General features: G+C 42.2%; 3 protein-coding genes across 3 annotated transcripts; 1 reads left to right on the forward strand and 2 right to left on the reverse strand.

The window, feature by feature from the left end:
• Positions 1-316: 316 nt before the first annotated feature.
• On the reverse strand, positions 317-15,366 carry kiaa1328 (KIAA1328 ortholog). The gene is made up of 12 exons (XM_083971052.1): positions 15,296-15,366; positions 14,762-14,791; positions 14,360-14,634; positions 14,076-14,176; positions 13,804-13,919; positions 8,476-8,600; positions 7,050-7,444; positions 6,691-6,909; positions 6,395-6,490; positions 6,193-6,263; positions 5,865-5,973; positions 317-611 (listed from the first exon to the last, which is right to left on the reverse strand). The coding sequence occupies exons 1-12, from the start codon at positions 15,348-15,350 to the stop codon at positions 383-385; spliced, it is 1,821 nt and encodes a 606-aa protein (XP_083827178.1). The 5' UTR covers positions 15,351-15,366; the 3' UTR covers positions 317-382.
• A 417-nt stretch (positions 15,367-15,783) lies between these two features.
• Positions 15,784-20,037, forward strand: tpgs2 (tubulin polyglutamylase complex subunit 2). The gene is made up of 7 exons (XM_083972274.1): positions 15,784-15,981; positions 16,119-16,198; positions 16,288-16,375; positions 16,496-16,633; positions 16,725-16,838; positions 16,963-17,126; positions 18,038-20,037. Exons 1-7 carry the CDS (start codon positions 15,870-15,872, stop codon positions 18,254-18,256), a joined length of 915 nt encoding a protein of 304 aa, XP_083828400.1. The 5' UTR covers positions 15,784-15,869; the 3' UTR covers positions 18,257-20,037.
• On the reverse strand, positions 19,271-22,959 carry aqp7 (aquaporin 7). The gene is made up of 6 exons (XM_083972273.1): positions 22,564-22,959; positions 21,491-21,617; positions 21,257-21,394; positions 21,049-21,167; positions 20,678-20,895; positions 19,271-20,060 (listed from the first exon to the last, which is right to left on the reverse strand). Exons 1-6 carry the CDS (start codon positions 22,699-22,701, stop codon positions 19,853-19,855), a joined length of 948 nt encoding a protein of 315 aa, XP_083828399.1. The 5' UTR covers positions 22,702-22,959; the 3' UTR covers positions 19,271-19,852.
• Between the last annotated feature and the right edge of the window lie 1,426 nt (positions 22,960-24,385).

Below are 24,385 nucleotides of genomic sequence, written 5' to 3' on the forward strand. Positions count from 1 at the left end.
CTCGAAATTCAGTAGTGACTGTATGCTGGTGGTGAATCACTGCGGTTACATAATTTATGGGTAATACATTGTAGTTAAATTGGAAAGGTTTGTCTGTGTATTATGAGGTTCATTTAACATTTGTGTCAAAGTCTTCGGAGACAATGAAGTGGTAAACAGTTTTCACCAACAGACCAGACAGACTAGACACAAAACCAATTCTGAATAAATAATTGTTTATTTGTATTAAAAATGAAATGACAAAATAACAGATTAACAAGAGCTCGGTCTACAACATCATGATCATCCTGGTTTAGAATGTCAATAGAACATTTAGCTGTAAAAGTTAAGACAAAGAAGGCAAACATCGAGCGACTGGATTGTTGTTTTTCTTTCTTCCTTGTCAGCAAATGAAGAAAATATCCTCCAGTATTTGGCTTTCCTCCAGATCCAGCTGAGTACTTTGGAGATGAGGCCTTGGAGGGGCAAGCAGGGTTCTGCCCGCTGTTTTGGGGGAAACAAGGGCCGGCTTATGTTGTGTCGTTTTGGTCCTTCTGGTGGACGGCTTGATTTGCTCAGGGGCAGAGACGGGACTAAAGATATCCAACAATTCAACCACAGAAAACTCCAACCTGAAGGGGAAAAAAAGTAAAATTTTGCAAGGTTTTTGTTTCTTGATTCAATTTAGTTTCTTTTTTTCCATTATGTGACCTCAGCTTGTTTCCAAGGTTGAATTGGCACAGGGTACATTTATAATAGAGAACCCAGTGGAGCCCAGTAGACAGGTAGTGTTGTAAATGAGCATCCTTGCACTGTTTCATTGTAACAGAGAAACGCACCAACTACACTACACTGCCCTCAAAGTAGGAAGGTGCGAGACAAGGAGACAACAACAGACGTGCACAAAGCAAAGGTCTGCTTGGGGGTTAAATGTCTGTTCGAAAATATTTGTCATTCGCGTTTCTGACTTGTTAACCCAGACAATATGAAAGCAAATCTCTCTTGGAAATATTAACAAAATCTTTCTTGTCAGAGTAACAACTGAACCCTAACAAGCAGCCTTAAAAAGTCAAAACCACTGGGGCGTCCCGGCAGAAAAACACAGTTTCTTGCAGGGCCAAGAGAAAAAGAGGGAGAGAACCCGGTGCTTTCTCCCCTGGAATAGAAATGAGGGAATGTGCAGTGAAATAAATAAACCAAAACGGGGGAGATTAAGCTAATAGAGATTCAATCCCTCAGTCTGGCTGGCTTGATAAATTATTCAGTGTATACACAGTCGACAACGGCCATTCCAGATACAAAACATGAATTCTTTAAAGCACGCTCCACTGATGTTGCTAACATAATTCTCTGCTCGTTTAAAGCTGCATCGATTTGCATCGTGCAGCTCCGCACACAGCTCTCCCAGGTAAGGGCAATCTTTGGCGTGTACTTGTTGATATGCATGTGGGTGGTCAGCGAGCAGACACTCTGGTGCAACTTCCAATCCAGTGCATTTGTGTTGCTCCACACGTAACTATAGACCTTGATATGTCAGGTTTTTTTTTTTACACCGAGTCCAGGTAGGCAGCAACATATCAGTGGCCGAAAAGCTTTAAAAGGCGATGTTTTACTTAAGCAACATGGACCAACGCATGCACATGTATGAGCGTGAGGGAGAAAAAGTGAACGAGGGAGAAGTCGGCTGAGGGATGATAACTGATGACAAAGAGCGAGTGAGGCTCAAGTAAGTAAATGTGTCTTCCTCATTTGGTCTCCTGTCTGTCAGAGGCAAAGGAGAGAGGGAAAGAGAGAGAGAGCGAGTGTGTGTGTGTGTGTGTGTGTGTGTGTGTGTGTGTGTGTGTGTGTGTGTGTGTGTGTCTGCTGCTTGTAAGAGAGACTGGAAGCGGCTGCAGCTTTGTGGATAGAGAGGAAGGCATGGAGGGAATGTGGGGGAGGGACTTTGGCTGGGTTCCTTCTCTCGAAATGTGAGAATTTGCATTTTTATTTGTTGATTTATTTAACGGACAGGGCTCTCAAACAGCCATCCATCAACAAACGACATGTTGGTAATGAATAATGCATCACTTACCGGCGGTCACAATCTATAACAAGGGGAGCGCGGGGGGTAGGGGTACAGTTTGGGCAGGAATGAGGGGGAATGGTAACGGGAGGAGGAGGGGGGGAGGGGGCGGGAGGGATGTGGCACAGAGACTGCACAAGGGCTGGAGAGAAAGAGAGAGAATGCCAATAGATTTTCAGAGGGGTGTACAATGCAACACAGAACTTCATTTCTTGGTTCCAGTTTGTGGGAGGTAAAGTTGTGAGCTGCTGCTCAATATTAATATCCCTCAAGAGTCCATGTATACGGAGAAAGTGCATCAACAACAGCAACAGGAACACAAGTTTCTGTCACCGTAAAGAGAAATGGCTGCACTGCCAACATTTAAGTACTGTTAACTTCTTAAATCGTCTGCGCCCAACAGTACAACAGTAGGAAGCTGATGGAGAGCGACTACAGACACGACAGGAAGTTGATGGTTCTAGCAGTATTTTATTGATACTGCACCGAATCTTCAATCAGAAAGTGGACTCGTTGGCTGTCTTTACACTGCATGGTTCAAGTGGCCCAATTCCCATTTTTTCCTCTGAAGTGGCGCAGATCGGATCTGTAACATGAACGTGTAAACGGGACAAATACGCATGGAATCGGATATTGACAGATCACATTCAGGCCCCGGTCATATGTGGAAATAAATCAGATACAAATCTGCCAATACGTCTGCAGTCTAAACAGGCAGATCAGATATTTCTTGGCAATGTGTGTCGTGCATCATCGATGATAATATTAATTCTCGTGCCCACACGTTTCACTGAACCTCTGTAGCCCGTGATTGACACGTAGGACTGACCTGGACTACCATGGCCAGCTGCAGCCAGCTGTGGTCGCTGGCACAGGAATTATTACAGCGTTTCATTTTCGTGGTGCGCATCTGTTAACATTAATTTAGGCTACATGCGGACCGAGGGCAAGCGAGGGAGTGTGAAAGAGAGAGCGCACAAGAGAAACACCAGATTTCACGTTTGCCTAAAAACTGAAACAAGCTAATTAGAAATCAAGAGAGGAAAAACAAATATGTACACACGTGTCCAAGAGGCTTTGTCCCGTCCTCAAGGATCAGCGTGGACAAAGCCTGTCAGCTGCACATCTCAGCTCAATCCGCTCCACGCAGGCACTTCACCGACTTTATTTTGTTGGGACAGACTAGACCTTTATTTTGTCAACAGTGACGTGTTGGATATAAACTCTGAGCACCAGACTCACCTTCATTTATAATTCTTTATTATGGAATTATAACGTGACAATATTGCATCTTTAAAAAGAAATCACTATAGCTTATTTCCCATTCAGCGGGTTGTTTCATGCAAGCAAAGCAGGTGTAAATGCAGATATCCGTCACTTCTGATAGAACGTGTAAATAGACAGTAAAAAAAAAATTTGGATTTAGGCAACAAATCGGAATTGGGCATCAAGGCCTGTAGTGTAAAGACAGCCTTTGTTATCTGTGAGTCTTTATGTAGGAAAAAAAAATCAAATGAAGTCTCATCACAACTAATCTAACACATATAATTCTACCTTTGAATACTTTAAATGAATCCTTGGAGCTTCTTCCTCCCAGTGCACCAGTACGATGCGTTTCTTCTTCTGGCTCTGCGGGGCCAGATAAACCACCACCTCCCTCCCATTTGTAAGTTTCACTGCTTATTTGGCCGCTCTCTTTCATTAAAGATAGCCGTCTCCCCCCGGCGCCCCTTTTCATTTGCAGTCCAAACAGTAAGATAAAAAACCTATAATGGCCAGTGCATATATCCCGCATGTCAATTTCCCAACCAATCAATAGCAGGCGAGCAATGGCAGGAAGGATGGAGATGAGATGGGCGGGATGCACTGGAACTGTCTCATTACTAACTAGCACAGGATTCATGAAAGGATTAAGAAGGTCACTTCATGTTAACCCCGGCTTCGTTTCACAATTTCCACATCAAGATTGAATTGGTTAAGATTAGACGGTCACGAGGGGCATGTGCATGTTGTTGCCATGTGAAAGAGAAGGGTTCAGGTAACATCTCTGCTGCTGATTAATTTCTCAAAACAAATTTAAACTTCAACATCCAGTGTAAAGTTACTGGCATATTGTGCGCTACACTGTCCTATCTATGACAGTAACGTGAGGCACTGATGACTTATCCTTCAGTTTTCTACAAAAAAAAAAATAGTGTGAGAAATAACACCATGCTTCTGCTAACTTAAGTCAAGAGCTCTGTCAAGGTCTTTGGTTACTCTTTGCCAAAATGACAAAAAAGGAGCTAAGAACTACAAAATGCAGTACTGTATTTAAAGTATTCATTGCACCTCTGTTACTTTAGCTTTTCTATCCATTTTCATTCACTGATTTTTGGACAGCAACTAAGAAAAAGGACATATGTCTAATCCAAATCAGTGGATTACCAAAGGATTACAACTATCTGAGGAGATGCACATTTAAAAACATGTTGCAAAAAAGATACAAGAGACATCTGAGAGGCAGACTTCCTCATTACTGGCAGCCAAAGAATAACACTGTGTGTAGCTAAGAGTCCAACAATTTAATAGGCTTTGGAGGTGTAAATGGATGGTAATAAGATCTGATACCCAGGGTCCCCTGCTGGAATTTATGGGCATCTGCCAGGGCTCACAGTTCACGCTGGACCTCGTGCTGCTTTGTTTAAGAGTTACTCATCAGAAGTTGTAAACTTTGAGCTGTTTTGAAGAAGTATCCGTTCAAACAGGGGGTGGGGGGTGGGGCTGGGGGGTCTGAACAGCTACTGTATCTCCTCTGAACCACCACTTTCACTTTCACAAAAAGAAATCTGACATTACACAAGAAAAAATTGGAGCCACTTCAGGAATAATGATTTAGAAAATTAAAGGTTTGCAGCAAAGCAACACTGTTATAAATTGCTTCTCAGCATCTGTTTTTTGGGGGGGGGTTTTTTACATTTGCAATTCCACAGCAATTTGGGTGCTCACACAGAGGTAGGCAAATGTGCACATACACACACACGCAGTAAGATGACACACAGTCACTTTAATTACCATTCCTTGTAAAGAGTGTACGAGAAAAGGTAATGAATGTCCTTTCCCTTTTAAGAAAGTCTGGTGCTTACGCTCAGTGATTCATCCCTGTCCCCAAAACCCCTCTCCGTTCCTACGCCTTTCTCACCACTTCCATTTCTAGCCATCTCGACCTGTTCTAACTTTCCACCGCTTCCTATTTCTCACTTTATCCAATGCTCTCACACCTCACTCAACCTCGTACGCACTTTTAACATCTCTCCCTCACTCTTGCTTTTTCTGTCTCTTTACTGTGGCAGAGAGAAGGGAGGGCAGTGTGTGCATCCAGAAGTCTGTTCAATTACACCTGCTGCAGGGTCCCTGCTAGGCCGACTAATGGAACGCAGCATGTCTCCTGACAGGCTGGCCACAGCGCTAGCTAGCCCAGTAAAAAGCTTCATTTAGCTTCTCACAGCTCGAAAAAGTTAGCTAGACTAAGGAAAGTCATCATTTAGCCTCTAACACCGGGCCAACTGCAAGCCCTGGGAAAACTTCACAATCCAAACTTTGTACTTGCATGGTATTTATGTGTTGCAATATTCTTTTCTTTTCTATTCTTTTGAGAACTGGATGAAAGACATCAATTGCCTTAAGGAGTCCAGGAAGACACTAATATGGGATATAGTAAAATAGTATTACTAGATTAATTCAAATTTGCTTTTGTCCTGCTGCTTATCCAATATAAGTGCACCACACCACACTGGGAAATTATTATTAAATGGTTTATTTATGTTGAGTGAAGATGTATTACCTGGCATCCGGGCTCCCTGGGATCACAGGCACGGAGGTGGGCTTATTCAGACTCACAGGGAGCTTTGCAGGAGACGTGGCCATGTCCCTTCTGGGCCGCTCTAAGGTCTCTGTTGAGAATTGCAAGACGGGAATATTATATTAGAAGGATGAACACGTCTGAGAGCACTGCAGGCAACAAATTTCAAAGTTTGAATGCATGAAACTAGACAGAAGAAAATCTAACTCTTGACAGGTGCCAGTAGGAAAGGGTTCAGGTTGATATGTTCCCCTACATGTTGACCAAACATTTGATTCTGAATAAATGAAAATAACAGATTACAACTCACCATGTTTCTGGATGCCATTATGTAGAGGAGCAGCTACAGGTTGTGAGTTCTGTTCTGCATCGCCACACTCACTGCAGACCACAGACATGACATTTTAAAACGGGCTTTTGTGTATGACTTGTGAATGTGCAGAGAGTGTCTGACAAGAATAATTGCAGTTTTGAGCGTCTGTCCTCCCGTCTGATGGATCTACATGGTTTACCTGGAGGGCAGATCTTGGTGGGAGGGACCATCCAGCTGTGGATCTCCATTTCTAGTGCTTGAGCTGCCGACCTCAGCTTGAGCAGCTTGTTGAAACCTAACAAGAATATAGGAGAAGAAAAAGAGAAACAGCAGGTTTTATTAGTCTGCAATGACATACTGAGGAAGTCCAAGAAAACAGAGAAAAAGGGGACTGAACAGCTAACTGCCTGAACTTATAATCAATTTATGCTCTCAAATAGTAGTTAGAGGTGTTACCAAATGATGTTAATTTCTCTTTTGGCTTCTTTATGCTACCTGCTGTAATCGAGACGCGACTGGCAAAGCTGCTGTTTCTGTCTGTTGAGCTTCTCCTCCTGCTCATCCAGCCGTGCCTGCAGCCTCTCTCTCTCCGTCTCCAACTGCATCTTCTGCAGCAGCAGCTGGTGTCTCTTCTCCTCCCAGTCCTCATGGCCCAGCAGAGGCCTGGTCAGGGCTTCTTTGGCCCCCGAGCCAATAGCAGGTCCACTTCGAAATCTGTGTGTAATTACACAATTATGTTATGCATAATATCCCAACAACCTTCTTCATTGCACTGTGGTAAAACTCACTAAAACTGCAGGAAAATAATGTAATCAACTGGAATGATCATGACTGCATATTACTTATTACCGTACATTTCCCCCTCATGTGGGTTCAAAGTGTCACCGTGGCCATTCTCTTGATAAGAGCCGTTTTCCCTTCTCCGCTGCTGTGTACCATAGCCGCTGTCTTGACCACTGACTTGGCAGTGTCCGTACCCGTGGCAGGGCTCAGGTGGCGGTTCCCTGCACTCCCTTCTGCGGCTCCTTTGCTCTTTGACTGGCCCATCAGATGGACTGAACTCGCTATCACAGGAAAGAGAGGCAGGGTTGCTCAAAGTCTGTACCGCTCCTCTTCCTCCCTCCCCTCTTCTGTGAACTTGAGGCCGATGTGCTCGTGTAGCAGCGTAACTGAGGTATGAGCCATCAAAGACGGAGCCATTAGCTCTGCTGGTAGATGCTCTGCTGTGGACTTCCTCACTCCTGAGCACCTGGATAGAGAACAAAGAGGACAACAAATGCATTTTGGCCAATTTAGGAAGCCTCTGAAAAATTGATGGGGAGTTTTTCAGCCAAAAACATTAGACTGCTCCATAAAAGCCTAATGTAACACTGGGCTACACAGCAAAATTTACCAATACTGGATTACTCACTTATCAACCTAATTTGCCCATGTTGCGATGTGCGGTAAAAGCTTTCCCCCGTGTGCCTGCAAGAGCTGTTCACATTATCACTTGCCCTTAATGTGGTTACTGTGACTTGAAGCATCTTTTTAGGTTTCCAAGTCTATTCTCTCCCATTTTGTGCTCGTAACTACAAAAATTGCGTGTTAGGCTCTGAGCGCTGCCAACATGCAGATGACGTACACGGCAGAACTCATCCTGTGTAGACACTGACGCAGGACTCCAACTGCTGCTGCTCTGCTAATGTGCTGCGTTCACGACACAGCTTGTATAGACATGGTGTTAGGGTAGGGCTGAGCTTTAAAACAGCACAAATGCAAATCATCCACACACACAAAAAAAACAAACTGTAAACTGGACATTGGCCACAGGCTTAAGGGGACAATTTTCAACTGTGCGTAACTGGCAGGTAAGCCAAGGTCAGGAACATTATGAGATAAACATAGGGAGGAAAGCCCATCTTATAGTTGACTGGGCAAGAGACTGTGACTAATTTGCTGAGGGTCAGAGAGCAGGGAAACACACATTAGTCAGAGCCACCGCTGGACAATAAGGTTGGCCAAGTCATCTATTCTTACAGGGGCTGAAGCCAGAGAGGCGTCTTCACTTTGAAAGTGTCACCTTGAGAGAGTTTTCACTACAACGAACGCAGTCATACTGAAGTAGACTTCTTTCATGAAGTACTATACATTATTGTGGCACTTGGCTACACAACAGTTTCCTCTTGCATGCATTTCCAATGTTTTTGCACCTAAGTGACCGATGATTGGGAAACAATATTGTATTCATGTCAAGTGTACATCTTCCAGTGCATGTGCACCTGCTACAACATACAGTACCTTGCTGGGGGCTGGCGCCTGGCTGAGTTGGGCGATGGACTCATTGAGTTTCGCCTGTTGCTGGGAGAGGTATTGTTGATAGAGCGCAAGCAGTTCCTGGCACTCTCTGTACTGCTGTTGCAAGCCTGGAGGACCAAGGGTTAAGTAACTAACAGAGTTATACAATAACAAAACTAAACGCAACACAACTCAACCATAACCCTTTAGCCTATAACATTAAAGGCAACTGATTCAGTTGAGAGTAAGTACACTGTGGGAGAAATTGTGTGGCTGAAAGTGATGCAGATATGAAGACTGTGATGAAAAGAAATAGTCTACAAAGTAAAGAAATGAAAACTAACAGAACTAGATGTCCTCTAAAAATGAATCCACAGTGTGGCTCGACTGAAAATGTAACTTTGTGCACAAAAAAAAAAACATTTTGTTAAGGATAAATTTAAAGGGGAAAAAAAATGTCCTGGGTCTAGATTGACAATCTGAATTAAATCCTTGTTTCTGCAATCAATTACACATTGGACCAGAAAAGTAGGGTGAACAGCAAAGTTGAAAACAGAAGGAGAGGAGGCCAGCAAAATCAAAGTTGTTGTTGTGGCACAGAGCGTTCGCCATCTGGGTCGGGCCAAGCTGTGTTGAGCTGAGCTGGGCAGTGCCGTGCCAGGCTATCTGCCAGACAGAGAGCTGGCAGACACAAGAAAACTAATCTGGAGCGGAACTACTGCTGCGCCTCAGGAGCCCACTAATGACAGTGGCAGCACCACACCACACTAGCACATACAAAGATAATGAGCACGAGAATGGAGAGACTACACACAGACACACTCGCACATTCAATAATCAACCTCAGTTTGACTCCCTGACTTTCTAGAGCACACAAACAAAACAAGACATGAGAGCACAAATTCCCCACCTGCTCTGTAAACAGCCCACACACAAACTCTACAACCAAGCAAGTAGCGCACACACACACACACACACACACACTTCTACCAGAGCTGACCATAAAGTGTGTTCCTCCAGGTCATATCTTTTTATGATAGTGGCCCTGCTCCACACAGCTGATGAGTTTCTCAGCATCCTTTTGAAAAAAAATCCCCTATTTTAAGAGAAAATCAAAGTTCAAAGTAGAGTCTTATTGAAGGAATAGTTGGCGGAACACTCCATAAGAAAACACTTTGGTCGTTAGAGGACTTCAATCAGGCTGCGGAAATGAAACAGAGGGAAAGAGAAGAGAGCGGAGACGACTTTGAATTGAGGACCAGACACCAGACAAATGCAATGCAGCAGCTTCCATAAACATTGGGAAATGTGAGGAAACACTTTGATTGAACCCTCCATCTAAGTAAGGCTCCTCTACCGCTCCACTGATAATGTGCAAGGAGGAGGTAGTCCTATATGGAAAACTTAAGGACATCACAAGGACATCACATCATGTAAACCAGTGCTGGGAGGTCTATTTATGCAGCATGAATAAGGGTCTTGAAGGGGAGATACTGAATATGCTTATACAGCTACACCTCACCACAATCCAAGATAGAGAGTTGAGTAAAAAAAAAAAAGCCTACTGGTCATATTTCACCAGATTTGGTAAATATATAAATAAATTTATATATATACACATGTGTATATGTATATTTGTTATATATAGATATATATATATAGATTATTGTTGTTATATTTATTATTTATATATAAATACATTTACCGTACACATGATCTTGTGCCTAAAACAAATGTTTCACACTTGACACAAATATTCAGTATAGTACGCTGGATACGATTCCACATTATAAACAGGTATAGTGAACTGAGGACCATGCAAAAACCAGATACATATTTATTTGTGCTATAGAAACAACAGGGCCGCAATATCAGAACACCCCAGTGCCATAAATGAAGGTAATGTGTGTTAATGTGTTGACAGGCTGACGCAGTCCCTGGACAGCAAACGCTAGGTAATCTGAACCGAGTGGAGCGACGCTGATAAGATTCCACCTCTCCGCCCGTCGCTACACTAAACATGCTTCCTCCACAGCCTTGGATGTCAGCCAATGGGGGCCAAGCACTCGGCAAGCCCCTGGTTTACATCAGAGCTGCAAAGTGCCAACAATGACTTACTCCTCCCCCCTGCTCCAAAAATACTCGGAATCAAGGGCTTGGGTTGAAGAGGCTTCAGACGGGTCTGTCAAAATGATTCACTTCCCTGTCAGGCCGAGGCTCAAATGAAATAATGAAATCCACTTCAAGGTGGAACAAATTTGCACAAGAGGGGGGAATATTTTAAAGCCCGCTTTAACACACTGTGCCAAACAGATTGAGCCCGAGCAGGAATGTGAGGGAAACGGGGGAGGAGACTGATGTGTATGAATTTGTGTGTAAGGAAGCAATGACGGGGAATTAATAGAAGAAGACAGTTTACATAACTGCTTCAATACTACTGAATCTGGAGAAGAGACAAGAGTGTGAGTCACACAAACCAATAAATAACTCAACATGCAGGAGAACAATTATTCTGAAAATGGCCATAAGATTCAAAAAGCAAATAAAGAGAAGAAGCATTCTCAGGCATCTTCACTGTTATGACCACAACCAGAGAGTAATATGAGTGGGCGCAAACTAAGTTGTGCCTCGCTGAATCATTAGAAATTAGATTTGCAAGTATTTTATGTCTATGGAATATCTGTGAGTTACACGGTCCATAGACAAGTCTACAATTCACAAAGCCAAACCTCCACACAATAAATAGTAAAAGGTGTGCCAATAGCGGCTCAATTAAATTTGGATCATTTCAGCAAAGACTTTAAGGTCATGATAGTCCAGTCCAATGTGTTTCTATTCAATTCAGTTCAGCAGCCAACAATAAAAACCTTACACTAAGGTACCTGTCAAACAATAACATCTGAACTTAAGCCTCAAATGACAGCACCTCAATGTATTTTATGTTTCAAAACGTCTTCACAGATAAAGACTCTGTTATTATGTAGCTCCGCAAACTTGAAGGCTCATACAAGTTTTCAATTCAGCAAGTCAAAACCACAGTATCTACTATGTGTCTGTCCATACGGTGGAGATTCAATAGGAAGAAACTGAAAATAACTGAGTTTTTTTATTTGTTTTCCAACACCTCTAGTAGAGTGCATCTTACACTACATATGGTTTCAACCACATCATAAGGAGGTAAGATGCAGGCACAAGGTTTGCATCAAGGAATATCAGGGGCTTATTCTCAAAAAACAAAAAAAAGCAAAGAGATGAGAATCCTCCAGAAGCAATCTAGTGATGTATGCTTATCACAAAGAGCACACTTGATAGAACCAGATTTCCACATTGTAAATGTCACCCATCCAAAACCTGGGAGGGTAAAAATGGATTTAGCTCTGGTAATCCTCTATCACAACATGTAGTATTTTTAATGACACATCCTAACAGGGCTGTTATTCCCCTCTCTCTATGGCCTGAGGATTCCCTCCAATTGTTTCAACTCAATAAATGGCATTAGCTGCAGCGCCTGCTGTGCGTTGTTCTGGATACGGCGAGTCGAACTGTGAACCGCGTTAGTAACGCCACCTTGACATCTGCCCATGCCAACATGCTTTGAAGTACAAAAGGCATCCTTCCTTTTCTGAAACACAAATTCAGTCTTGTGTGCCAGTCTGTTCCAAATGTCATCTCGACGCCCCAAATATCAAGGGTACTTTTTCCCTCTCATCCTAGGTGGCTTGGGGCTAAGGTATAGCCTTACGTTCTTTATACACCTGACAACCCTGAATCTTGGTTAGATAAGATAAGCTGAGGCGTAATGGAATTAGACTTGACAAGACTCTCATTCAGTGTGTTTGCCTTTGGTGCATCCTTAACCTTTCAGAGAAGTGCCGGAACCTTCTGCCTGAGAAGAGCCTTCATGACTCTTACACGCACTTTAAAAGACTGCGTTATCCCCCCTGAGGTGTTTGGATCCCAACACTTTTCCCTCTCAAATACCTTTTTAATGGAGTTTAGAAGTTTGGTGTAAATGCCAAGTCTCCGAGCCAAAGTGCCTTTAATTGAGTTGTGCTTTCCTAATTTTCCCCGCCGCCGTTGCCAATCGTGCAATTTACCAGCTGGGTCAATTACTCTTCATATTTCGCAGTGTTTTTAACCTAAATTGACTGCTGGCCATGATGTGGTCTGACCTGGGCAGAATTGTTATGAAGACAGTAGGTGGGTTGTGGGATGAAATAAACAGCACGCCATCACCATAATTCTAGCATTAACCTCACGATAGACAATCAAGAAAAAAAAAGTTGGTGACCAACAATCAACGTATCAGATTTTGTAGGAAGGGACGGAGGAAATATCCTACAGTTAATATTCAGCATTCAAGGTGGGTTACAAAAGCACAGGCTGAAAACAAACACAGTAGTCTTCTCAGTAAATATCAAAATTCATCTTTGGATGATGAGATGATTTAGATGGTGTGGGCCATGTCTCCAACCATGAAATTGATTCTGTACACAACAGCGGATAAGCTACGAGCACTCGCAAAAGACAACTGCAGCAGAATCAAATAATTTAAATACATCCGCTCTATTTGTCTGTCTTTTGTATCAGATTGAAGGGTACTGGCCAAAGCCTGTGCGTGGTCTTACCTAAGACAACACTGCCCCCTGCAGACTATCGGATGAAATAGCACACACACACACACACACACCCATGACCAGAAGCATGAAGCCACCAATAAATCATTTGTGGAAGTTAAAGAACATCTTACAAGGAATAGGCACCTATCACAGAGGACTGAGAATGGTTATTTTATTTTACTGATTCGTCCTCTTAGGTTGAAGTAGTGCTAATCAGCAACATTGCAGGGAGAAACCTCTACTCTACCGTAGGACCACTATTCTAGTTTAAAGAATCCTCATCTTTAAATAATCCTCATCTTATCGTACAGTTTAAGAATTCATTATTAAGACATCCTGGTGGTATTTTCCTCGCTGATATAGCCATTATACCCTGGAAGTCTCAAGGGACCTCTGGCTTCAGTGCACCACATTGTGCATCAGCCGTAGCAGTGCAGATACCAAATAGCAATCAACACACCATGAGGCACATTTTACCACATTAAACAAATTAATCAAAAACAACCAGCACTTTCAGCCCCTGTGGATCAACAGACCTGCAGTCATTAACTGTCCCACTCTGAACCTGCGCTATTTGCAGTAGCACAATTAACGTTTCATAAAATTACAATATGAAAAACACAAAACAAATCACGCCTCCAATCACTGCAGAGACGACAGTCTAACTGCTGCTGCTGGGTTTTTGTTTGCTTAATTATTTTTGAAAGGATACTCTCCCTCTCCTCCGCTATGATCACGTTCTGCTGCTCCAGCTGTCCGATCTTGCGTTCAAAATTTTCCTGTTCATCTTTAAGCCGTTGCACCGACTCTTCTTTCTCCTCACTCACTCTGGAAAAACAAAAAATAAAGAACAGACTGTAAGGATAAGTGGCCTAGTACATTATGTATGCCAGTGGTGTAGAAATTAAAATGTTTCAATCTGGTATTAACTTCTGGCATGCCAACAGTAACACACTATCTCAGAGTTTATATACTTCTGGCTACCTGGCTAGTTCTCCAATGAGGTTTGCAATTCGGCGCTTATCTTCAGGACAGAGGTCTTTCAAACAGACCTGGCTCCTGGCTCTGCTGGTCTCAGAAAAAACCTGTGCAAAGAGCAGTCAGAACAAGATATTAACAGAGACTAATGGTGACATTCTGCAAGTTTATTCTCCACTGCTTTGCTCTACAAATATCCAGATTATCCTGGATTTCTTCTGTATATTCAAAAATGTCATCTTTTATCTGTGGAAGGAGAGGGAAACAGCCAGCACAAAACAATAGTTTACCTGTGATGAAGGGAGAAAAGTGTCAGAGTCGAGGGAAGGCGTGTGCTCTGTTGCCTCAGCGGCACTGTGGAGAAGTGACATTTTTTCCTTGGTGTAAGCCCCAGAGTGATCGCTTTGTAAGTGTTCCTGTTTCTTGCCACTTTTCTTTAGTGTAGCCTCACTCTTGGAGTCAGATCCACGCCTGGCTGCTCCCCACATTTTGGTGCCTCTTTTACTACTGGTGCTGCCTGGTCTCAAACTGAAAGGAGTCTGAGGTTTCGCCGCTCCATCCACTCCTGAGACAGTTTATTGGCAGACAAGAAAGAGAAGACAATCCCATGTGGTAACCCGCTTCATAAAAATCCTTTTTTGAAGTAAGTTTTAAAAAAAAATGTTCAAACAATGTTAGTGAAGAAGACTCACCAGGAACAAACGCCAGGGGCAGCTCCTCATCTGACATTGGGGGAACAAGGGAAGGAAAGAGGACAGACACTTCAGTTAACTTTTTAATTAGCTTTGATGAAACTTGGTAAAGCATAAGCCCCATAACGCTAACCATTTTAATGATTCATTCAAGAAAAAACGAGATAACACTTCTCCTCCCTATTAAAACACGTAGGAAGAAAAAAATGTTAGCTAACTTAGTTTTCTACATGTTGCATGTTGAGCTCAGCAGCATTTGGAAACCTCACAGAGTTGACGGGTAATTGCAAAAAGCATTAATACTATTACCACCAGGTTTCACCATAAAGTAGGTAACAATAAAGTAACTTAAGTCAACGTTGACACAACATTTAAGCTAACTAGCTCGAACTTCCTCACAGATAACAACATCCCAGCACTGACACAAAAGTACTTTCTGTGATATCCTGTTTGATTTAATGTACCCAAATAAGACATGAACGACTACACACAATGCAAGAATGCCAGTGCGGTTCGGTAAAAAAGTAAGTTTACCGCTTTTCATCCAAAATATCCCCGAAGTTCCACTTTTAGTTCTCCCCGCCGCCATGTTGAATCAACCGCCACCACTCCTCGGGAGCCAAGCGCGTTGCTAAGGAATCCTAGTCCCGCCCCTCTGTTGCAACATGCTGCGTTCGATAGAAGTCGGAACTCGGAATCTCCCACTCCCAGTTGAAAACTCTGGATTCCGTTCGAGACGCAGCACGACGGAATTACCAAAAACATGTCGGATCGGGACAAACTTTGAATAAAAAGTGCTGACAACTGATTCTCGAAGAAGTCGGGGTAGATTCTTTTTTTCTTCGACTTCGCTGAGTTGGAGCTCCGACTTGAGGTGGCGTTCAATTGCACTTTTTCCAAGCAGGAGGTCGGAAAGCTCCGAGTTCCGAGTTGTCTCGAATGCAGCATTAGAAGCCCATTGGTTATGCGACAGAAAGACGGCTTTCTATTGGCTTAAACATATGTCCCGTTTGCCTTGTCGCTTCCTGTGTTTGCTTCGCCAGCTGATGATGTTGTAGATGGAGCAAGGTTGATTGAGGCAGGACCAACCGCAGAGGATGCTCACCACATGAATTTCTGCAAAGTTTTTACGCCAGTCTGTTTAATGGAGGAGATAAAAGAGAGCTTGGCGTTTAAAGGTGTTGCCGAGAGGCTAACGCTTGGCATTACACGGATCCTGGGTTTGTATTAGCTTTGGTCTTTTTGCTCTGAAACTGGCGCATAATAACGTCTGGGTTCAGGTTAGCTAGCCAACAGATGAGTGGCCTGATGGGAAGCGAATATAATATATTGCATGAATGTGTCTGTGTTTTGTCAGAAAACATGCCAGGTGTGGTTGATGTGCGTTTCGCAGAGAGGGAGCCCGCAGAGAAAAGGAGCCTGCTTTCATGGGAACAGGTGGAAAATGTGCACCCCTATAATATCATAGTAGTAAGGTTGAACGTTCATGTCACACACGTGAATGTGATGTATTATTTCCTCCACAGAAAAACACGTGCATCTTGCCAGAAGATCTGCGAGATTTCTACCTGACAACGGATGGATTCACACTCACCTGGAGTGTAAAGCTAGACAGTAGGTGACCTCATGGTGTCATGGTCTTCTGTCTCACAAAAATCACAAATTATTAACGTTAAATTAATGCTACTATCTATAATAACCATTAGTATGTATGTCTATGTGTTTGCCTTTCAGATGAGTGTGTTCCCCTTGGATGCATGATGGTTAATAGTGTGGCCAGACTGTGCCCACTGCTCCAACCAGTGTCACTTTTCTCTCTTCCTAATGCGCCCTCACTGGCTGACCTGGACTGGGAAGAAAACAGCACAGAAGGTGGTAAATATAATATGCAAAGCATGGTAAAGAATTAAATCTTGACTGGAAAGTAAATATTAATTCATGATGCATTATTGCTATCTGCCAGGGTCAGAGCGTGTTCCCGCTGCACCCCACTTTGATTCACGGAGTCGTATCTTTGAGCTGGATTCCTGTGGGGGGAATGGAAAGGTGTGCCTGGTCTACAAAAACTGCACTCCAGGTCTTTTATTTTATTATGTTTTTAACTTTACTAAATAACAAAACTTGATTTGAGATGGGATTATATAACCTTGTTATATACAATAGGTTTGTGTAAATTAGATGTTTTTCTTTGTCTTCTGCAGGTGTGGTAGCCCAGAAGAGCGAAGTCTGGTTCCTGGATCGATCTCTGTACTGGCATTTTCTGACATCAACTTTCACTTCTTATTACCGTCTGATGATAACGCACCTGGGTCTGCCTGAGTGGCAGTATTCCTTCACCCCATATGGCCCCAGCCCCCAGGCCAAGGTAGCAAGAAACTTTAATCAAAAGACATTGACCCTCTTGCAAGAACCAGTCAAATGAACAGATTTGTTGTTAAGTGGCACATTCTTATGTCATTCATCATTTTTCACTTGGATAAGATTAAGAACTACAGAACTTAATTAGAGGCCCAGATCTTTCATAATTCATCAGACTATGATTCATCTAACTGTGTGTTGCCTGAATTGTTCCCTCTATTTCTGTCATATTTCCTACTCGCTGACAGATATAATTAGTGAGTCCTTTAACACTGTTTTTCTCAAGTTTTGGTTTGCTAATTAATGACAGCAGGCCCCTTTTTAATCAGAAAAGGGAATTTAAGGACACTATGTGATACAAAAATGGTCTTGCATGAGGCTGTGGCATCTGCTACAACTCATCATTATGCTTTTTCTCTTTAATTTAGATTTTTTTTATGCTTTCGGAATTGATCAAAATAGTTAAAATACAAAAAAGTATGGATGGTGTAGGCTCTGTCGTATAAAAATACTCTTGGAGTCAGTGCAGGTTTATAAAATACATTTATTCGTTGTGTTGCCTTTACAGGATACTACAATACTGGCTGATAAAACATTTTAGCAGGTCAACACAGCAACGTTTTAAGACACTTACACAAAGCTTCAACCTCTGAAAAGGGAAAATTGCACCCTAGTCCGTTAGATATATTGCTGCTTTTTCAAGTCTTTTTTACCCCTATGCAATGAATGCCAGAAAATCCCAAGATTGTAAATTGCATTGTAGGCACATCAAGTAAAGGAGGTTGTAAGACTTTTGCAATTTCTCTGTAGCATTCCTACTTTTTACTTTTATAGTTATTGGGGAAGCTATTCTCAGATAATTTATGTCCCCATAACCATAAAAAGCATTACAATCTCTATATGCCATTCCCTCTGCAGCAGTGGGCATCCCTGTACCAGCCGCTGACCTTCAGCTGTGAGCCCAGCCCAGCTGACCCTGCAGGAGATTCCTATATTAACAAACTGGATCCCACCAAGGCCTTCAAAGGCAAAACCAAGGTACCCGCACCCAAGAAGAAGCAGTCGGCACAGTGCAACTCAGGAAGCGCCACCAAGAGCCAAGGCAACACAGGAAGACACAGTGGGACAAAACGATGAGAAGGTTCACATTCAAGGGGAAAACTTGCAATCGTGTGTTTGCATGATCATCATGGCTCAGAGGAGCAGTCAAGCAATTCAGTGGCTAGACTTTTTGCTGAATGTCTGAATAGACAAAGTTTATTTGGCTCAACATGTGACTAAAGTGGCACAGCCAACGTCATATGTAAAACAGGGTTTCTAACCTTGTTTATGTTTTGGTGGTTAGAAATTCACTGGCCTGACAACTCAACTACTGTTGTTCACCTTTCACTGTTAGTGATGGAAAAGTGAGGCTTTGTGAAGCAGCAGAGTGCATCAGCAACACTTTTCATCATTTTCAGCCTCATTAAACTCACTGTCCACTACTGACACCTCCTGGTGAAATAATTCAAAGCAGCCAATTCATAAATTATGTTCATGTGCTGCTGGTATTGCACAAGCAATAGGCTACAGTAACTCAAAGCATTCACTTATCAGAAAGGGCATTGTATCATCTTATAGCTTGTAGTTATTATCACTAGGCTCAGTTTGTAGATGTAAATATTTTAATTTTGAATGTATTAAGCAACAATAACATTTATATATAATATATACAATTATAAAATACGTTTTTAAATTGATAAATAAGACAAATTTATGTCAATGTAACTATGAATTTAAAAGAAACAGTAAGAAAATAATACTGTGTTGGTTTCAGTTGGGCATTAAAGGTGCAGTCACTGTCATGTGACTCACTGAAAAACCCACAATTCAGAGCTTCTGTGCAAGCTGCCATGTGTACACAATACTGTAGACACCCGGGAGCTTCAGCATCAAACGTATGTAAGTGTGTATTTAAATGAAGTGTTAGATGTTACATGATGAAAGACCAGGCAATAAATCATCAAGCTATAGGCTTCAGTCATCCTAAGCTCTTGTATCTCTGCAGTGCTTGACTCATACTGTGACATAATGTATTTGAAATCTCACAAATCAACAATAGATTTGTATTCTGATATTTTCGAGGTAAAGTTTTTTTTTGCAGACTTAATATGGGTTTAGTTTTTCAAGACATATTTGCCTTAGGGCAGTGTGTACATTGTCTTTGGTTGTGCCTTTCATGCCCTTTCATGTGCTGTGAGGAGCCAACTCCTACTGTTTCAATAATATTTTCACAAGGATACATATTTATTTAAGTGCAATGTATTGGGGCTATTTGGTTTTCTTTACATACACTGTAACTTCCACGCTCATGAAAATGGGCCTCTGTTGACTGCTGTATTAGGATGATACTAAGCTACTACTCCTCTTCCAAACATAAAATAAAAGCCAGCAAGTGTGTTTTTGTTTCTCTTTCATGCATGAAATGGCCCTTGTCTTGTTTATATAGTCAGACTGTGAATTATACAGTCAGAACTTGAATAGCCTATGAATTAAATTATGTAATACAGAGCCATTTTATATTTGTTTGATATATTGATATATATATTCTCAAAAAGTTTGAAGCCCCCAACCTGAGCGTTTCTTTTTTGGTCTGTTCTATTTGTTTGTTTTTAACCCTCATCACACTGGAATGTTTCCACTGCGGACAGATCTCCACAGAGACGCCTCTAACGCTTCACCTAGCAGGGTTTCTCACACACATACATTTGCACAGATGTTTTTCTGTTTCTCTAGAGGAGCCTTCTCCTCCTCCTCCTCCTCTTCATCCTCCACCAGCCCCCCATCCTGTTCATAGAGGGGCGGGTGGTGCAGTTCCACCAGGGCTTTGTAGAATCCCGCACCCAATACACCTCCAATGGGGGGAGCGACCAGAGGGACCCACCACCACCCATTTCCAGCCCTGCACAGATAGAAATAGAGAACTATTAATAGATGAAACTGAAATATTTTATGTGTTTAAACTTTTGGTAACACTTTACTTAAATACGTGTTCATAAAACTGACATAACACCTGTCATAACCATATCATAAACATCAGTGAATACTTGTGACAGCTGTCATTAAGTGTCATTCGGTAAGTTATGTCACTTTTGATGCAAAGTTGACATTGTTTGAGATGTCCTTGTTTTGAGAACTTGACATAATTTAAAAAATGTTGGCAATTAGGTCTGCTATGACAGGTTATGTTGTCTTTATGTCAAGTTCTCATAACAAGGACATCTCAAACAATGTCAACTTTGCATCAAAAGTGACATAACTTACCAAATGACACTTAACGACAACTGTCATAATTCATTGATGTTTATGATAGTATTATGCCAATCTTATGAACAAATATTCAAGTAAAGTGTTACCAAACTGTTTAGCTTTGTATTGTTTATAATGTTCAAATGTGTGGTCTTGATGTTTTTTGAAAAACTATCAATGCTATTTAATTATTAACAGAAATGTTTAGCCTCTGGCTGATCCCAGGTTGAGGTGACATGCAGCCCAAAGCCTCTTCCTCCTCTATTTTACCTGAATACACCAGTTCCCCAGCCCGCTATGGCAGTGAAGACCCTGGGTGCGATGTCTCTGGTGGGGTTGATAGCATAGCCACTATTGCTGCCCAGAGAAATGCCAATAAGCAGCACCAGGAGTCCCACTGCGACAGGCTCGCTGCCTGCTGCCGCCGGTTTGTTCCTCTGGTCGGACAGAGCCATCAGGCACAGCAGCAGCATGGCTGTGCCAAACACCTGGCACACACACACACACACGGAACAAACATCACATAAAATGCATGTTATGATAGACGAGTGTAAAACAATACAACAAAGAAAACGGTTAGGGGTGTCTGTCAGATGATGGTGATTTGTAGTTGTAATCCTTTAATCCACTTTCATGGCTACCTGGTCAATGAATCCAGCCAGCAGGGAGAGGTACGGTGCTGGATAGGTGGCAAAAATTCCAGCTGTGGCCTTTACACCAGTTACAGTCAGGTTTCCTCCACAATAGTCATGAATGGCCTCTACACATGGAAACATGTGACAAATACTGTCAGTATGACAATGCAGGTTTGCTGTTTAAAGTGTGTTAGAGAGTGCAGAGTGTCCTCACCGTAATAGACGGCATAAACTGTCCCTGCTGCCAGAAATGATCCCAGTAGCTGGGCAAAAACGTACACAGGTAACATCCTCCATGCAAGGCGACCAAATGCGCACATTGTGAATGACACTGCAGCATTCATATGAGCTCCTGATGGTGCAAGAAGGCATGAGAAATATAGTGTATGATCAACTATATTCATTATTTTGTTGTGGTAGTAGGGTTTGTAAAGGTCGACTCTCATACCTGAGACTTTTCCTCCAACATGAACCCCCATAGCCACACCCAGTCCAAACCCTATGTTGATGCTCAGGTACTGTCCGAATGCTCCCTGTCCTGTCACTACCTGGGCCACAGACCCCAGGCCAAACACCTGCACTCACAGAGAACCAACAATTAACAGGCAAGGTCACACGTGATGATTACAGAGAAGGGACAACCCAAAGTCTAATTTCGGGACAACATGCCCACAAGACGGCTGTGCAAACCAGAAAACAGATGAACGGGGCTGAGCTGTGCCAATTAAGTCAGTTTCAGTCAGTCTGTGAGAGTTAAGCTTAAAAGTGTGAGTGTTGTTTTGTTAACTGCAGCGCTGCATTTGTGTGCTAAAGAAACTGAACGGGCGAGTTTTCGCTCTTTTATTTAACTTCTAACTTCAGTGAAAGTGACTGTGGGCCCAGAGGGGAAGGAAAGCTGACACAGGGAGAAAAAAAAAGCAGCTAGTCTTTCAGGAAACAGGAAAAGTGTGGTTCCTCTTGTGAAAGTTATGCATATTTATTTTAAGAGTAAAACTGGTTTCCCAAATGCAAACACAGCAAGTTGAATGCAATCTACCAGTGGGTTCACTCACATGCTTATCTCCAGCATGTGCTCACCCAACATATGTAGGCCTATGTGTGTGTTGAGTGTGTGTGTGTTTCTTTGAGCGCTCTAAGTATAGGGTTTATTGTAACAGCTGACTGATGACATGTGACTCGTGCATCCCTCCCTCCCTCCCCCCATATGGCCCACTGCCTGACCATTCCTCTGGTGATACTTGATTTCCTGGTTCACCCACTCGAACCTACCAATCCCCACCCACGACCCCCGCCATGTGACGGTGAAACGTGCCATGTGTTTGGTAGACAGGGCATGTTATCAGGGTCAAGAGCATGACATTAATAATTAATGGCCCATGGCTGTTACAGATAAGCATGGCAAAATGTTCAAAACAGAGGGGAAGAGCTCAAAAAATGAAGTTGCAATCAGAATGAATGTCAAATTAAACACGTAAAAGTTTAAACACATAATGTCAACTTTTATAATAAATTGTTTCTTACCATCATGACATATGTGCAAAGCGATTCAGCAAGTCCAACACGAACAAGTTCATTTTTTAGCCAAACTTTTGGTCGAATTGTTTTAATTTCTTTCCGCTGAGAGACTCCAAGTTCCACTGACTGTACCGGGTCCTTCATTTCCTCTTCTCCTCTCCTTTGTCCCTTTTGATTTTAGTGGTTGGTTTGATTTTCTAACTCAATTAAAGCTTAAATTCCGGCACTCGAGAAGAATTTAAGAGTTGCCTCCCACATCACACAGTATAGTCCACGTCAAAGTCTGTTTATGGTTGTGTCCTCCTCTCTTCTAATGCCTCTTCTTCTCTTCTCTGCTCACTCTCTATTTGCCTCTCTCTCTCTTTCTCACTCTGCCTCTCTCTCTCTTCCTCTGTGTCTGTCACACATACCCATTGGGATTTGTCCACATTTTATAGCCTTGACCCAACCCCCACTTCCCACCCACAGACATGCTGAAACACACAGTTTCACATCCTCCAATGGCTTTGAATTATCTAAGGTTATTTGGCCAATAAGGAAAAAGGTTAGAAAGAAAATCATCAAAAATCAAAAGAGAAATATTGTTTGACAGCACAAATTGGCAAAATAATTAAACTTTCTTTTTTTATTTTTGAAGAAATTCCCCAGTAAAGATTCATAACACAGAGATGTTTACTTTCAGTATAAATGGTTTATCAGTGAATCTAAGTTTTAGTAATAAATTTAATGTTCTCATGATCTGCAACATTTGTACTTTACAGGATCTCTGTATACACTGTTAGCCTACTGTTTTAAAATATTTTACCTTTAAATGCTGGAATAATACTGGAGTTTCACAAAAAACAAACAAAAATAGAACATTGATTAAGGCCAGACTTTCATTATTGATCACGGCCTCACACTGTCAGCATTTCACAGTGGAAATTTCCAAGAGCTTGCTGTCAGGTCCAAACATGCTGCTCATCTGAAACATGGCTGCTTCCATTTGCAAATATGTTAATGTGATCACAAAGTAAACAACGACTAAGACACACCTAATAAACAGGGAATACTGATGAGTACTTTCCCGAACAACAGAAAAGCTGGTGACCACAGAAACCTGATTTTAAAACACCTGTGTTAAGTAACACTTTACATAATACCTTCTTATCATACCCCAGGAATGTGGCATTTGTGTCTCTCAGTGTTGTATTGATAGTGTTTTGTTGAGGTCCACTCTCATTGTCATGCTATAGTGACATGACTGTGAGAATCCCACTCACAGTGACTCCTAATGATTTTGCTTATCCTCGTACTTTTCCTGTAGTGCCACTATAGGAGGTTGTGGTTTGTTGTGAAATGTCTCAGCAGCTGTTGGGTGAGTGTTGTTGGGAGGGATGAACTGCAACCACCTGGATGATGACGTTAGTTTCATCATACATCATCATCATCATTTCATCATACCATCATGGTGGTATAAACTTTAAACCTGCTTGACTTCAGGATCTCAGCATGCTGGCGTTACCATTTAGCTCAAACCACTGCTGCCCCTGGCTCCTGACTAAACGTGATTATTTTTCCTTCATTTGCTTCTGTCTTTTCTTTTTGTCCATTAAATTTTTACATTTTGAGTGTGAAAATCATGAATGAATTTACTGATGACCCTGCCCACTATGCTTCCTCACCAAATTGATCAATACAATGTGTGAGTGCTTTTCATTATTGGAATGAGCTACATAACTTGGACCTTTTGGACTCATTGCAGCTGTTGACATTGAGACAAGCTGCCGTTTCTGTTTTTACTTGCACAACAACAAACTAGTGGTGACCATGTGCTCTTTATTCTTCC

The sequence above is a fragment of the Trachurus trachurus genome, assembly GCF_905171665.1.
Source record: "Trachurus trachurus genome assembly, chromosome: 5".
NCBI classification, from domain to species: domain Eukaryota; kingdom Metazoa; phylum Chordata; class Actinopteri; order Carangiformes; family Carangidae; genus Trachurus; species Trachurus trachurus.